Below are 15,926 nucleotides of genomic sequence, written 5' to 3'. Positions count from 1 at the left end.
TGTTAATATTTATTTCATCTACGACTTCTTTTATGTTCTCGGGAAGCATGCCAGTCTGAATGGTTTTACGGTGAGGCTGCATGGCACCCACAGCCCCCCCATCCTGAAGTTCAAATGAGCATGTCTGGTTCCCGTTTCTACACGGCTGCCTTAAATAAGGTGGCGAACACCCTCAGCTGGTCCAAAGGGTATCACCCGTAGATTGACTGTCGTTTTTTTTTGTTTTATCGCCGTCAACAATGTTATCGCCCTCAGCTGGTCCAAAGGGTATCACCCGTAGATTGACTGTCGTTTTTTTTTGTTTTATCGCCGTCAACAATGTTATCGCCTTGTTATCCAGTACGGTCACTCAACGCTGAAGGTTGTGGTCTTTTTTAAAAGCGTCATAACGGCGTAATAGGGCGTGCAAAAATTCATGACTGGTACAGTTACTTTATGATGAGCACATTATCGTTCATGATAATTAACAAGTATTCCACCAGCGCGCGTTGGATATTTAACAATTATCCTACAAAATCGAGCGGAATATCGCCAGATACTTAGCCGACGAGGTCGTAGGCCTAGTTGGCTAAAATCAGGCGATATTCCGCAAGATTGAGCAGGATAATTGTTTTGTTATTCAACACATTGATGAAAAAAAAGCTGGAAAAAGTACCATTTTTCTCCGCGAGACAAAATTACGTATATCGCAGGATATCTGTTAAGGACGGTGCCTACTAATTAAAGATATTTTTGCCCCGGTGTGTGATTATGCAGGAAATGTAGATCTTCACAAGTGTTATTGAAATCCAAAAAGAAAATTGGGGGTAACCACGCATTTTTCAAAGATAAAGCATGAATAATATTTGTAAAAAGCTTTAAAATACAAAGCAATGTATGGCGTTGTTTCTCGAATTGAAGCTTAATTATCTCTCAAAAATGCATGGTTACCCCCAATTTTCTTTTTGGATACCAAGAGCACTTACTAAGATCTACTTTCTCCGGATAGTTTTAAACCGCGCAAAAATATCCTTGTATTAGTATAAGTTGAGGGTCTTTATCCATAAGTGCCTGCGCATTATACTAGGCACAAGGTGGCCACAAAAGGTATCCAACCTGGAAGTGCGAAACATCTGTAAACAAGAGGACATTATGGTGGACATAACCCGCAGGAAATGGACATGGATTGGGCATGTATTAAGAAAGGACTCCGGCGATGTTGCTAAAGAAAGTTTGTTCTGGTCACCAGAGGGGAAAAGACAACGGGGAAGGCCAAGAATAACTTGGCGAAGGTCAGCGGAGAAAGAACTCAAGTCCATGCACCTGAGCTGGAGTGAAATTCGAAAGGTGGCACAAGACCGCTCCCGCTGGAGAGAGACTGCAGAGGCCTTATGCGTCCCATGGCGCAAAAAGGACTGATGATGAGTAAGCATCGGCAATAGGAAATCCGAGTATCTGGAGATGCGCATAAAGTATGCGCAATAACAATAGTAAACACCGTCCTTAAGTACGCGTGAAGAATATTGAGCGCGCTGACCATATTTGGACATTGTCAGCTCTTGTCTGCTATTTACCATCATGTACAACAAGCGCAAATGGTATAATTCATTTATCGAGTTTGATGAAGAAATTCCAACTTTAAAGGAAAATTCGCTTCCCGCCACAAATTTTTGAGCTTGGCAACAGTGCGCAATCACACAACAGATGACTTGACAACCGAAATTTATTTATCCCATCCGCAATTTCTGAGGTTGAAAATGTAATAACAATTTGATATTTTACATCAGAACTAAATAGGACTTTGTTTTCGTAATTGAAACTTTCGAAGGCAGTTAAAATTCGTCTGATTTAGAATTCTTGTATGCCATGTCAGTGCCGCCATGTTGGTGCCATATTATCTTTGTGTCTTCTATACAACATGGCGGCCATACGATGACGTAGCAACAGTATCGTCATATTTATCTGCAGTCGTTTTGGTGAAAGGCTTGCTAGACAAGGATATTTTCGAGAAAATAGCACCGTTTCGACAATTTCAGCTCTGCATGAAATAAATGTATATGCTGTATAGTAAAACAGTGGATAGCGTCAAAGGCATACTCTGATTGGCTAATCAATATCCTTTGCTGGTCACCTCCGAGCAACTCGCGCGGGATCGTTGAAGGAATAAATGAGTTCAAATCACTTTTTTTGTGTCATATTATCTCACTGTTTTAGTATATACTGCAACAAAAATTCACCTTAGTGTTGGTGGCTAGTGGTGAATATTCTCCTCGCCGCCAGTGGCCACCTCCACTTCGGTGAATAGTTGTTAAATATTTGAAGTGCGGTGTATAGACGAAACAGAAGACGATCCTCGCGCTTACCGGCATCGCAGAGGTTATGGGATAGAATTCCACTGAATTTTTCGGGTATTTATTAAGAGACAATTGCTTAAATTGCCCAGATATGTTCATGGTGGAAGTTTACTACAAGAACGGGAAGAGCCCCTGGGCACCTTTCCCATTACTGAACCAGTTCCAGAAGCGTTCGAATTCCCTGCCACAATTTTTTTATGGCCAATCAGCGAAGAGGAGCAGCCGGGTGACTCTAATCATCTCTTACACGAAGTAGTATTCCTTTGTTGCGCGCCACAACAAAGAATCATCTAACAAGAACAGAAAGAGTGGTGATAGGACAAATTTTATAACGTGATTGGTTGGCGTCGCTACGAAGTCACGTGAGATGGTGGGCGGGAATCGAGCTCGGTTTCTTCGGAAATCGAGAGGATCATTGGTCAACGAACCGGTCTATTTATTATAACTAATGATTTTGATGATCGTTTCAATGACTTAAAGGGCCACCGACAACCAGTGTCCTTTGCGCGTCTTTGTTGTTGTTATTATCCGGGCTATCGAATCGGCCGGTTCGCTTCAGAAACATCCCGTGAAGAAGAACTTCTGCGAATTCGCTGTTCGATTTGTTTTTTAATCCAAACGCCTTCCTCCTTTCGTTCCATAATCTTAAGGTTGAAGCAGTGAGCCAAATAACATGGCGCTTTTCCTTCCTCGGCGGACGACCTTTCTTCACAGTTTTCATTTCGCTTTTAACACGGACACAACACCCAAATAACGACAAAAATACAATATTTAAACATTAAGGAAAATATTAACAAAGTTTGAAGGTACTGGGCATCCAAAACACGACGATGTGAGGCGATGGAATTTGACTTTTCAAGAAATACTAGTTTCTGTATTACAGAAAATGGCGCCGATAACTTGCACGCTCGCAAAGACTTGTGGTTGTCGGTGGCCCTTTAAACCGAAAAAACCCTTTCATCTGTAAACTGTAAGATACTAGCCCTAATGAAGAGATAATTTACAAAACTTCGTCAGAACCAACGCGTGACGTCAACAGAGATACAAGCTCAGTTCAGTTTAGTTCAATCGTATTAATGTCTTTACGTACCATAATTTTAGAAAGTTCAGTCGTGCACGTCCTTATTTTATAACATTGGGTATTATTAAAAACTGAACTACGGATATCAGATTTCCAGCATTTTCATTGGCTCGCCGGACATAGGCTATCAGTTCATATACCTGCTGTACGTAATAGGGTCAAGGTACGCGTCTGCAATAAAGCGAGCTGAAAACACTTTTGCAGATCTGAGAAAAAACGGCCGACAAAAGCCGTTTTGGACTGGAATTGACCGAGGAAGAAATCGATGCTTTAGTCAACAATGTTGTCGATCCTGGAGTTTTTAACAAAACAATTATGCTACTCCGGCTTACTGGATATAAAATGATTATAACCAACTCGGCGCGTTATATATCAATTCATATCCAGCGTGCCCTCGGAGGATAATTGTTAATTATCATTGAGGATTTTTTTTGTTCATTTGTGCAATGTCTGTTAAGGGCGAAAAAAGATATTGTCGACGCCGCGACGAACAAAAGACGATATTGCGAGACTGAGAGATGATAGGTGGACGCCAGCGATGACAAAGACCTACTTGGCAGAGAGGAGCTTGTGACCGATTTGTCTGAAGGCAGACCACAGAGGGTTTCCTCTCTCCCGAGTAGATTTATGATATGGACATGTACAATAGATTGAAGACATTGGTAAAAATACTCTTCAATACTACGCAAAGATGCAATGAAAGTGCTGCAAACGGAAGCGGAAGCCCTATAGACAGTGACTGCTGCTGTGAAGGACATCTTGACTTCAAACTCCAACGGGATAACCAATGGTAGTCTTCCAACAGCGAGCTTTGGTGTGAGGTTATGCTGGTTTAAGCGTCTTCCAACTGACTTCTTGAGGTTGGCGAACTGACTGTTGGAGAAACAACCGGCATGTTGCCCGGGCATAATGATCTGTCAGCTCAGATCTGCACGCGTTCTTGGGCAGAACCCTGACAAGTCGCTGTCCTTCAACTTGACTTGGTTGCCCTGCCTGATTCTACAACATTCATTCCAATAAGTAGAGAACGTAAATGCCTGCGCATACACATGTAGCTTCCAGTGAGTGATCCCTTGTCAACCTTGCATTGGATAGAAGCATCTTTGACACCCAAAGCTTGACTGCAATGAGAGCTTCAAGGCGACTGGGGAATTTCGTATACAATGATCTAAAGCCATTTCCCTGAATAATATCCCGCATGCATCAAAAATATATTGTTATTGACCTGACTTCACGATTTATTGGTTAATCAAGCTAGAGACCAATAACTCTGATCAAGGTAACATGGATTGCAAACATAACGTGAACAAATGGATAAAATAAATAGAGATACAATTCAAAGAACCCAGTTAAAATGTATTTGCCGCGCGCGCGCATATAAAACAATGAACAAAGCGTTCCATCACTCTGTTATAATGAGCTCGTCAATCGCCCAGTCCTCGTGGCTTCCATCTGGAAGGTACCGACGAATAATGATTGGTATCTTCCTTGCTCTGAAACGGGATAAAACAGGTTTTAACGTTATGAGTCTGTGAGTGTAATCCTAAAGTGTGACCATTCAAATGAATGCTACTGAGCAGTACGTTCCTGTGATGCTGTTTATTATGCTGTACAAGGTGGTTCTATCTTTTGAGTCTGTGAGTGTAATCCTAAAGTGTGACCATTTAAATGAAAGCTACTCAGCAGTACTTTCATGTTGTGATGTTTATTATGCTGTACAAGGTGGTTCTATCTTTTGAGTCTGTGGGTGAAATCCTAAAGTGTGACCATTCCAATGAAAGCTACTGAGCAGTACTTTTCTGTGATGCTGTTTATTATGCTGTACAAGGTGGTTCTATCTTTTTGAGTCTGTGGGTGTAATCCTAAAGTGTGACCATTCACATGAAAGCCAACGAGCAGTACTACTCTGATGTGCTGTTTGTTGTGCTACACAATCTGAGTCCATGGTTATCTAGTGTTGAAGTGCTGACCAGTACTTTCCTGTGGTGCTGTTTATTATGCTACACAAGGTGATTGTTTCTTTTTCTGCCACTCCTATTTTCTACTTTTGACCAATGCCGCACTCAGTTTTGCTGGCTTGATAGTCTAGCTTAAAGATGCAGATAAAGCAATAAAAGTAAGCCCTACTTGAGTTCTTTCATGGCTATATGTAAAGGATCTGTTTGTCCTTCAAGTTCCACCATGACTGGTGCACCCATGCTAAAAAAAACACAGAGACACAAGATTACTTTAACACTTTCAGAATATTTAGCAAGGGAAAAAGAAGAAATCAGGGTGCACATGACCCAAGTTTGGGTATTGGAGTGGTGTTGCCTGAAAACCAGATTTACATGGTAATTCTGAGATATTTGTTTAAATTGGATCTTGATTGGGAAAAGCTTTCAGAGGACTCTTTGAAATCTGCAGGCTTCCTGGAACTACTCTTCTTGCACAAAGCTCTCATAAGCAAATTACTAGTGCCTATATGCAGGCTGGGGTAAGGTTAAATCTAAGACTTTGTCCATTGGGGAAAATCACAAGGGTCTGTTCACTGAGACACATCACCTCTTTCTTTTCAAACCTGCCTTCAAGACGATCAGGTGGAATTAAAGGAAAGTGACTAAGGGAAGACAGTGATTTGGAAATACATTTTAAAAAAACTCACTAAAGGCAGTTAGTTGTACATGCATTTGCGACGACCTAAAATTGTGAAACTTGAGGAAAAAAGTTTACCTTATTTGTAATGCTCTTGTTCCTAACACTCTTGCTCTCTCATATTTTGTCATGTAGGGTGTGGTTATTCTTTTCGCCAGTTCTTGTACTTCGTCTGACAAATTATTAAAGAGAAAATAATTGTTCATCTCATTGGATGAAAAGCCTCTCGACCATGACTTCATTATTTGATTATGAAGTCCCTAACCATGCGGTCAGCTCTTGATTCCATTACCCTCCCTTCCCACTATTTACAATATGGAGCAACAATAGCCACAAAATTACAATCGTACAGGATTTTTCCTAGGGCAAGGAGCACCACTATGGAATGGGGAAGCTGACTGGTGAGGTTTTTTTCTCTTTAGAAAACCAGTTGTATTAGAAGGAAGACCTTAGACAGCAATGACCAGAACCAGGTTGTTGACCAACAGTCTTTGCTAAAACAATGGTTTTCTGGGGGTTCTCAGTCTCTCGGGCTCAGAAAACCGGTTGTGGTCATTGTTATTTACGGGTTTTCGTATTAGAAAGCCAACAGGATGTGAGTCATCATAATTATCATATCTTTATACACCTTATACCAAAATGGCTGCCATTTTAGTATAATTCTTTTGTTTGATTGCAAACTGGTCCTTTTGGCTTCACTTTCAAACACAAAATTCAAAAGAATATTTTATCTTGAATGAGGCCAAAAGGGTCAATTTGCAATCAAACAAAAGAATACTAAAATGGTGGCCATTTTGGAATAAGGTGTATTTACCCTTGGATTTTAAGAGTAGCTTGGTGAAGCTCATATCTTCAAGCATTTACCCTCCCAACCATGATACACCACAGAGGACAAACCACAATGCAGGGAACTCCATGCCCTACTCTTTGCAAATTAGTGTGTGGGTTCCTTTACGTCCCACCGGGTTATGAACATTAGGGACCTTAAGATACCCTGGACACGGCCTTAGGGAACGCCAACCCGAAGCAAGTTCACAAGGTCTAGAGTCTAATTTGCATACATGTCACACCACTTGACGGCCTACACCTGTGTCGTGGCGGCGACATAGTTCATTTTGGCATCCTCTCAGAAAGGTGAACCAGTTTTCTCACTTTTCATATTACAATTGCATGTTTTACAGAAAATTTCTGAACAACATTTTTAAGCAATGGGATTTTTAATATTGTCGTGTCTCAATTTTCTCCAAAAAGACAGGTTTTAGAGTGTAAAGTGTGCTTAGGTTGGAAAGATGAGTGGCGAGACATCAGAAAGGAATGCGAAAAGCAGGTGAGATTTTCTCATTTCACAGGATTGCTTCATTTATTACTTTCCCCTTGATTTTAATCTTGTTGAACTACTCAGCGGCAGATTAGCACCGCTATGGAAAATGATTTTGCTCCAAAATTTTGACTGACATTCTAATTTTGTTTTCTTTTATTTTGGTCATGGAATGGACAAACAGTCAGGAACTTGCTCTTGCTCAGGTCATCTTAAACGAAGTCATATTAAAGAGCGAAAACCCCTGATTCTCTGATTGAATCTGCCACTTGCACAACGCACATCTTAGGGTTTATTTTCCTTGTGCGGTGGTAGCAGTCTCGACCTATGCCTTCTCGGATGTGACCGCCTCCCTCAAGGCCACCACATCTATTAAATTAAGGTCCATATTAAAGGGGTGTGAGCAGGGGCCTACAGTTTATCGTCCTTATCCGAGAAGACTAGAGAGTCTAACCATTTGCAGATGTCATTACAAAGGCAGCACTTTCTCCCCAGACATTTAAAAGACCCAGAGTGTTGGGCCAGCCGCAGTTGAACTCATGGCCTCCAGGTGCACAGACTGTGACTCCTGGTATGGTCCCCAATTATCAGGGGACCAAAATAGAGTAAGCATGAAGTGAACGTTCCTGCATTCCCCCTGCTCATGCTCGAGGGTGGGGGTCCAGGGGGTTTCAAATGACTGGTACATTATTTACAGATTTAATTCACTTTTGAGCCAAACCTTCCCCCTCTCAGAATGAAAAAAAAAAACGAGAAACCTGATGCAGGTAAGACATCAATATTTTCGTTATCTTCTGTTGGCTAGAAAAAAAAAAAGGATAAAAGAAACTAAGCTAAGTATGAAAATGAGAAAAGATGAGTAAAAAGGCTTTTAGAATATTTAAATTCTTAGCATATGTTAACACTTTCCGTACATTTCGAACAAATTAAGTGCTATTACTTTACAAGCTATGTGTTGTACACGGTTGCTTCTAAATTAAATCAGAGGTTAATTTTCATATTCACCTCCAAGTCATCCACATCCTCAAAATGTTCCTCTTCCTCAACTTCATCAAGGTCATCATCGTAACTAAGGTGAAAATAACTGTGTGTTAGTATTAATGAAAGTTCGCATTTTCGTTACAGTGTAAGCAAGTTCTTAGGATGATTTCAGAACATCGATCAAGCCACTTGAAAGTCTTCATTTGAGCTTGTATCCTTTTCTAAAAGAGAAAACGACTCTTTGTACGAATTGATAGTACTTCTACAGGTTAAAATCTAATTTCACTTTGTATAAAAACAAAGAAGTCCGAAATTTCCTTACGCTCCCCTATCTTCGTCCGCAAGCTTGAATTTTATGAATGAGCAGACGGTACGGCTGCCCGCAAAACTAATTAAAAAGCATGCGCAAGAGCAAATCATTGCCACGTGATCTTGCCACGTGCGTTTGTTTTCAATATGGCGGCTGATTTGTCATTTGAAGGTTGCAATTTCTTGCGACAAAGACTTGTTTTAGCAACGCTTAGCGGCAAATCAGTGAAGATAAGAAATATTAGGGCTAACGAGGATGATCCAGGCTTGAAAGGTTCGAGGCTTATTCTAATGATAGCTGCAAAGATATTGAACATATGGCTTAATTCAAATAGAATTTACGAGCCGTCAGACATGAGCTTAAATTGTACTATTTGTTTAATTGTTTGTTGATAGATTTTGAGGCGAGTTTTATTCGGCTGATGGACAAGTTAACAAATGGATCCAGGATAGAGATAAACGAAACAGGTTTATAACACCTTCAAATTTTTTTATATGGGTAATCCTTTCAGCATAACGACAGTAAATTTAAAATCTACTGAAGAGATGGGGTGCAACCATTATCTCTTGAGACACAGATAACAATGATGCAACCTACAATAAATATATTGCTGGCATGAATAAAAGGAGCTAATGAGAAATCTTTTGTTTTCGTCCACCAACATGGCGGCAATGACGTAATGTGAAAACCACCTTAACACATGTACTGGTGCTACTACAACAACCTCTGCCAAAAGTTGCATTAGTTTGGTCAAGCTGAGCTTGAAGTTCAGTTAAAGTCTTGGCTTGCTTCTCATGAGGGGTGATGAATGGTAAAATCCGAGACTCGTCGAGACGCTGAGACCCTTGTTTGTGAATCCAAGACCAAAACCAAAACATGCAAGATTTCACACCGAAATAAATGCAACATAAATGAGACTTTCAGACTCTTCGCAAAGGCTTTCCTTATTTCGAGATCGGATGAAAAGTTTGCGAGTGCCAAGATTTTGGAGGTACCATTCACCACCCCTCTCATGTCAACAGAGAGTTTTCTCTCTCTTTCTAAATGAATGAGTGAGATGGAGCGATTGCTTAAAGATTGAGGCCACAAAGTCTTCAAAATTTAATATTACTTCTTTACAAATTCTTGTTCCTTCAATAGGAACAATGTTATTTTATAAACCAGGCCTTTTAGCTGGTGGCCCTGTGGAACATGATTGCAGTCCTCAAAGATCCATTGGTTACTACCTTGAAGCTGTGATTTTGCTAGCACCTTTTTGCAAGAAGCCAATCAGGTTAAACCTGAAAGGTGTAACGAATGACAAATATGATCCAACGGTATGTGAAGTTACCAATATGTATAATTGTAAATGGGTATTGCTATTAGCAAGATTAACTTTAATTAACCCTTTAACACCCAAATTGGCCTAAACCGGCCAGATGTAGTGCCATGACGATTTTACTCGTCAGTGGGGAACCCCTGGGAGTCAATGGGTTAAACCACCTTTTTGTCTGGTTAATACAGTTATAATCTGACATGAAAGTGCAAATGAATGAGGCATTCACCCCTTAACAGGCCTAAACCGGCCATACTTAGTATTTTACTCGTCGATGGGGACCCCCAGGAGTCAGTGGGTTAACTTACACAGTGTGTGACGTATTCTCAGTCTTACTGAATCCAAAACTATGACTGTGCAAGATCTTTCAACCTCATTTCTTTGACTAAAATGCTTGAAACCCATGTTCTAATCTGATTACCATACTGATAGCTTACAAGGTGGTATGGAATATTATGTTTTATATAATAACCCAAGTTATTCACGGATTTTGATTGGTTCTTGCCTATGATCTATTAGAGGACAGACGTACGATTGACGTCACCATCAGCTTTTATGCGAATAAAGTTTAATTCTTTATTATATAAAACAAATAGATTCCATGTTGCTGTGGGTCTGTTCAGTAATAGATCACAGAAGACGTCAAAATGTGGTAAGAACATCAGTGACACACTCGGCTATTGCCTTGTGTGCCACTTTTTTGTTCTCACAACATTTTGACGTCATCTATGATCTATTACTGAACAGAGGCATGGCAACATGGAATCTATTTGTTAAATAATTGTGGGATTCACCTGTTCATTGCAACATGATGAAGTGGCTGTTGAATTGTTGGTGTTTCAGGTTGATATTATTAAGACAGTGGCTCTTCCTCTGATGAAGAGATTTGTGGTTGATGATGAAGGACTTGATCTTAAGGTACTGTAATGATATTATCAATGTGATTGAAAGTAAAATATTATAGAGAGGCCATGACCAGGATAGTCATTAGCTAAATATTTAACAAACGCTTTTACCCTTTGAAGACTGTAGGTCCTGAAAGTCAAAAGCTCATTATTTCTTATAATTATAATTTTTAAACAGAGAATGCTTTCAAATTTTCGACTGACTGAAAGTATTGCCATACACGTAGGAGGACCTTTTTCAAACTCATTCCTCTTGGAAGTCATCCCAGGACTTCTCCCACATGCACCTCTTGAACTCCAATCCATTTTTATTTAGTAATTTTTCTTAGTTTTGGCTTAGGTTCCTGAGGACAAAGTGTTGCCTCCTCAGCTACATGTACCCGTAGCTTTTTGTAGCAGGTTAGTCCCCATAGATCTTTGCAAGGGTGGAAGACATGCTTCAACATACCGGTAATATCATACATGAAGGAACAGGTACATGTACCATTGGTTTAAATACTTTAAATTGTCTTTTGCTTTTAATTTGCAGATTTTAAAAAGAGGAGCACCTCCAAATGGGGGAGGTGAGGTAATATTCTCCTGTCCCGTCAGAAGAAACTTGAGGCCAATCCAATGTGTAGATCCTGGGAAAGTTAAAAAAATAAGAGGTCTTGCGTATCTTTTGTTTCTCTGATTCTTCTTGTATTAAGCTGACCTCAGTGTTAGACTCTCTCACTTGGTAGAGGACTGCCAGCCTTACCAGATTAAAATCTCAGTTGGACTGGCCTACACTTGAGTTTGGCTTGGATAAATTCTGGCAGCAGAATTTCATGCAGCACAAGTAAGCACTGCTGGCAGGGTCCCAGAATAAGCCATTGTGTGAGGAGAATTTGTGCAAGTTTAACTTCAGGTCTTGAAATAACTTAGTAGAAAATGGTGCCATTGTTATAAACAGGGCAACATTATTGTTGCTGTATTTTGTTGCTGTGAAAGATGGTAAGTCGTCTTGCACGAGTTAAACTACGTGCATAGGATTGGATCAGTGTTGCTGCAGTGGTAAGATGGCTGGCCTTGAACTGTAATGTTTTCTGTTGGATTCCTGGACTCCACATGTAATTTGTTTTTTGCTTTTCTCTTTGCTTTGAACAAGATGATTATCCATATGACTAGGGTGCTTATTCAATTTTTGAGGTAATCAGAGGTAACTAGAGTCTTGAACGCTATCCTACTCTCGACAGGCAACCAGTGAAGGCTCTTGAGCGCAGGATGAATGTAGTCATACTGGACGTGTTGGAAGTTTTGAAATGAGATTCTTACAGACACCGCATAGCAAGGCATTACAATAATTATTTATTATCAAGTCTGGACATGACTAGTAAATGGACAATGATTTGAGCATCATGTTGAGATAATTTATATATTTCCTGATTTTCGTAATGTTACCTATGTGAAAAAGGGTAGAGTTGCAGAGCGAGGTAATTTGTTCATCCATGGTCCAGTTATGATCAAACACAACACCAATAGTATTTCTAGCACATTCAGTAGGCAGAATCGTGTCATTTCCAACTGCAACGGAAAGAAGAGGCGGCATTTGCCTATGTTTAGGATGAACAAGAAGAAGTTCAGTTTTATCATCATTTAATTAACTGCATCATTTAACTGCATCCAGATCTTGACATCATCAACACACATTTCCGTTAAACATTTCGCATCTGCCATACACCCATGTACATGCATAATCCTGAGAACGAAAAGATAGATAAAGCTGTGTATCATCTGCATATGTGTGGTATGATATATTATAACATCAAACAATATCACCAACTGGAGAAATATACAGGGTAAACAAGATTGGTCCAAGGATGTAGCCTTGTGGGACTCCAAAAGGTTGATTACACTGAGATATGTTTTGGCGTTTACAACTACAGCTTGACGGTGATTCAAACCGCTGTAGTACCTGTAGTAAATCATTCTGGACACGAAGAAGTGCTGTCTCCATACTATGGCATTTTTTGTACGCAGACTGGTAGATGAATTTAAATCATTCTTCTCCAAGTGTGGTGAAATTTGCAGAGCAAGGGCTTTTTCCACAACCTTTGAAATAAAAGGAACAATTGCCACCAGTCGAAAGTTCTTTAAGACATTTGGGTCAATTATTTTCAGAGGGAACAATAACCTTTTAAGACAACAGAACAAAAACAAGTTCATACAGTTACAAATTTTTTCAACTGATTGTGTACCTTGCAGACACATAAACTACATGTCACCTTAACCCTTCCCTCTACAGAGCAGCTACTCTGTCGATTGCCAGATAATTTTACTCATCACTAAGGAGCTGAGAGCGGCTACTCTCTATTTGTCGACCAGGCATGATCTTAGGGTTAAATATTATTTTGTGGAAATAATGTATGCCATCAAACAGATGATTGTATTTTTAGCTTAGTATTGGGACTGTCTTGAAGGCCTTTTAATCAGAAATCAGCTTAGGTAAAGGCCTGAGTCTTTTTTTCTGGTAGACTTTTGTTAAATTTGTTTTCCTTAACCAACTGAATCTGCTATTGGTGGATAAAGTTATGCTATGCGAGTTTCTCCAGCAATATGCAACAGAGTGGTCCATGCTGTACGTGGGGTGTTGAACGAGTTTGTACCTGATATTTTCATTTATACAGACCATTGCAAGGGTGCTCAATCCGGAAGGTAATGTATATTTTAATGATTACTTTTAGTTTTTTTTGAGACAGGACAATACTCCTAGTCCTAGTTTTTTAGATGGAAAACCATGTATTAAACCTTGAAAACAGTGTGTGTGTGGAAGTAAAAAGGTAAATAACTGAAGATATGTTCTGCAGATTTTATTTTATTTTAAAACTACAAACCGTGCCATTTAGAGGTTAGTGAGAGTTAACTGTGGTCTCAAAAGGTTCAGACACAGTTTGTGTATCACTTACAAGATACATGAAGCATAGAAACTTTAACAGTAATCAATAATATTACATGTATATTGTTTTGTGGGATTCATCTCAAAATTTAAACCTGAAATTTTGAATCTAACTTGAGTCAGTCAATTTCAAAAAACAGTCTTTCAGGGTATACAAACTTGGGTCATACGGTACATTTCTGTTAAGAGCATTGACCAGGCTTTTTAGCATTTGTTCGTAATACCAAGATGTGTGATTTTCTCGCTTTTGTTCTTAATGCCAATAATTATGTGCAAGTTTTCTTGGTTTTGTTTACAAAAGTGAATGTCTGTGATTAGCAAATTTTAAACAATTTTAATATTTATTGTTTAAAATTGTTTCGACTTAAAAGTTGAAATTATGTGAATATGGTACAACAATTTCTTCTGGTTTAGGATGTGTCTGATTAAATGTACCATGTATTTAGGCATGACTTTCACAACATAAATTTTATACTATCTTGATTTTTTTGTAGATCACCAGGGTTTGGCATTTCATTGGTAGCAGAGTCAACAACTGGTTCAATACTAAGTATACAGACTGCTTCCACTCCACCAGGGGAGGGAGTGTCAGTTGTTCCAGAAGACCTTGGAAGAGAGGCTGCAGAAATGCTCCTTGAAGAAATTTATAGGGTCTGCAACAACACTCACCATTTTAGTTACTCATGTCTTAAATTAAGACATCGACTGGTCACTGATTTTGCTGTTTGTTTACTTAAAAAATATGTTCGTCAGTTAAATGTCAATCACAGAGGATTGGATCGCTAAAGCACTATAATATGTAGTATTACAAAGTAAGACTTTGTTGTCTCTGTTTTCCCAAAAGGGAGGCTGTGTGGATTCTCGGCATCAGAGTCTTGCACTTCTTTACATGATCCTTGGACAGAGAGATGTTTCAAAAATTTTAACGGGACCACTGACTCCATATACGTAAGAGTTTAATAATAATAACAATTAATTTATTTGTCATTGTTGATTGATTTTCTCAGGTTGATGTTTGGGGATGGCCTGTGCAAAAAGGAAATTGAAATATACTGGGTAAAAGTTAGAAAGGAAAGGATGAAAATTGGGTGCTCATGGGGATGGAACATGTGAAAAGGAACAATAAAATTATGCAGGAGGTTCAAGGAACAATGAATACGGGAAGGAAGTAGGAGATAAGGCTTCGGGAGGCAGTGGCTGTAACATTGTCTTCATTTCCTGTTCCTCATCTTCTTCAAACCAACTTGCACTTAAATGCTTTAAGCTTACATCATGAAACAGAAAAGGAGTGGGGTGGAGTGTGTAATGAGGGTCGAATTTGTATGTTCCTATTCACAGGAGAAATTTATAGTTAGTTGTAGAAGCTAAGATAAGCAGCTATTGATGTTTGTTTTATTTTCTTCTTGAAATAGAATCCAGTTTCTAAGGCATCTGAAAGAATTTTTTGGAGTGATGTTCAAAATTCAAGCGCAGAAGTCAGATGATGATGATGATATCAGGACTCGTGGGGAGAGCAAGGTCCTGCTTTCATGTGTAGGAGTTGGTTACACCAACATTAACAAAACCATGGTGTAGCATTTCAGTCAGTGGAGTATTCGCCTTCAAGACGGAAAAGTGAGACGATTTGTCCCCTCCCCTGCTCTTCCATCCACCATACCAGTGTCCTTCCTTTTTTTTCTATTAAAAAAACTACACTCCTGATCAACTTCCTTTGTCTGTGTATATGTATTTTTCCAAGCCATACATGAACAAATTAAGGAGACATGATAAGAATGAACACTGGAGAAGTGGGAGAAATCAGCATAATTTAACAAGTTTAGCATCCAAGCTTCTTTCACGACTGGCACTCAAGTGACATCCCTGTTAAAAGCTGCCAAGAATAAAGTGCTGTTATTCACACCACCAACATTTTGGGCCATTGGTTCCAATCCGGGTTACTTATGAAAGTGATAAATGCTAATAAAGATTTGGACAACTTTGCTTGGTTTTTCCAGTTAATCATCGTCATCATCATCATCATCAAAGTCAGCAGACATGTTTGAAAGATGAATAAAGAAATAACCAGGAAAACCATTTTGATTCTCGTCTGATTCTTCCTCATATAGTTGAAGAATATTGCATGCATGTTCATA

The 15,926-nt window shown here is 39.3% G+C and overlaps 2 protein-coding genes across 2 annotated transcripts; one reads left to right on the top strand and one right to left on the bottom strand.

Moving 5' to 3' along the window:
• Positions 1-3,992: 3,992 nt before the first annotated feature.
• On the bottom strand, positions 3,993-8,767 carry LOC138023061 (DNA-directed RNA polymerases I, II, and III subunit RPABC2-like). Its single transcript, XM_068870092.1, has 6 exons — positions 8,670-8,767; positions 8,372-8,435; positions 8,125-8,167; positions 6,127-6,220; positions 5,542-5,613; positions 3,993-4,907 (listed from the first exon to the last, which is right to left on the bottom strand). The coding sequence occupies exons 1-6, from the start codon at positions 8,765-8,767 to the stop codon at positions 4,817-4,819; spliced, it is 462 nt and encodes a 153-aa protein (XP_068726193.1). The 3' UTR covers positions 3,993-4,816.
• LOC138022764 (RNA 3'-terminal phosphate cyclase-like protein) lies at positions 8,768-15,867 on the top strand. The gene is made up of 9 exons (XM_068869706.1): positions 8,768-8,930; positions 9,053-9,124; positions 9,798-9,973; positions 10,816-10,890; positions 11,407-11,531; positions 13,428-13,553; positions 14,289-14,445; positions 14,639-14,742; positions 15,207-15,867. The coding sequence occupies exons 1-9, from the start codon at positions 8,804-8,806 to the stop codon at positions 15,367-15,369; spliced, it is 1,125 nt and encodes a 374-aa protein (XP_068725807.1). The 5' UTR covers positions 8,768-8,803; the 3' UTR covers positions 15,370-15,867.
• The last annotated feature ends 59 nt before the right edge of the window (positions 15,868-15,926 follow it).

The sequence above is a fragment of the Montipora capricornis genome, chromosome 11 (assembly GCF_036669925.1).
Source record: "Montipora capricornis isolate CH-2021 chromosome 11, ASM3666992v2, whole genome shotgun sequence".
Taxonomy (NCBI): domain Eukaryota; kingdom Metazoa; phylum Cnidaria; class Anthozoa; order Scleractinia; family Acroporidae; genus Montipora; species Montipora capricornis.
This window is presented reverse-complemented; position numbering and strand designations above follow the sequence as displayed.

What these genes read in the sequence shown, in the direction of transcription:
- LOC138023061 (XM_068870092.1), bottom strand. Translation starts at nt 8,767, where the DNA reads ATGATTTGCTCTTGCGCATGCTTTTTAATTAGTTTTGCGGGCAGCCGT. An exon ending in ACAAGAGCATTACAAATAAG is followed by an intron (nt 5,614 to 6,126) that starts GTAAACTTTTTT and finishes TGTTTTTTTTAG; the next exon opens with CATGGGTGCACCAGTCATGG. An exon ending in ATAGCCATGAAAGAACTCAA is followed by an intron (nt 4,908 to 5,541) that starts GTAGGGCTTACT and finishes ATCCCGTTTCAG; the next exon opens with AGCAAGGAAGATACCAATCA.
- LOC138022764 (XM_068869706.1), top strand. Translation starts at nt 8,804, where the DNA reads ATGGCGGCTGATTTGTCATTTGAAGGTTGCAATTTCTTGCGACAAAGA. An exon ending in GATAGAGATAAACGAAACAG is followed by an intron (nt 9,125 to 9,797) that starts GTTTATAACACC and finishes TTCCTTCAATAG; the next exon opens with GAACAATGTTATTTTATAAA. An exon ending in AAGGGTGCTCAATCCGGAAG is followed by an intron (nt 13,554 to 14,288) that starts GTAATGTATATT and finishes ATTTTTTTGTAG; the next exon opens with ATCACCAGGGTTTGGCATTT.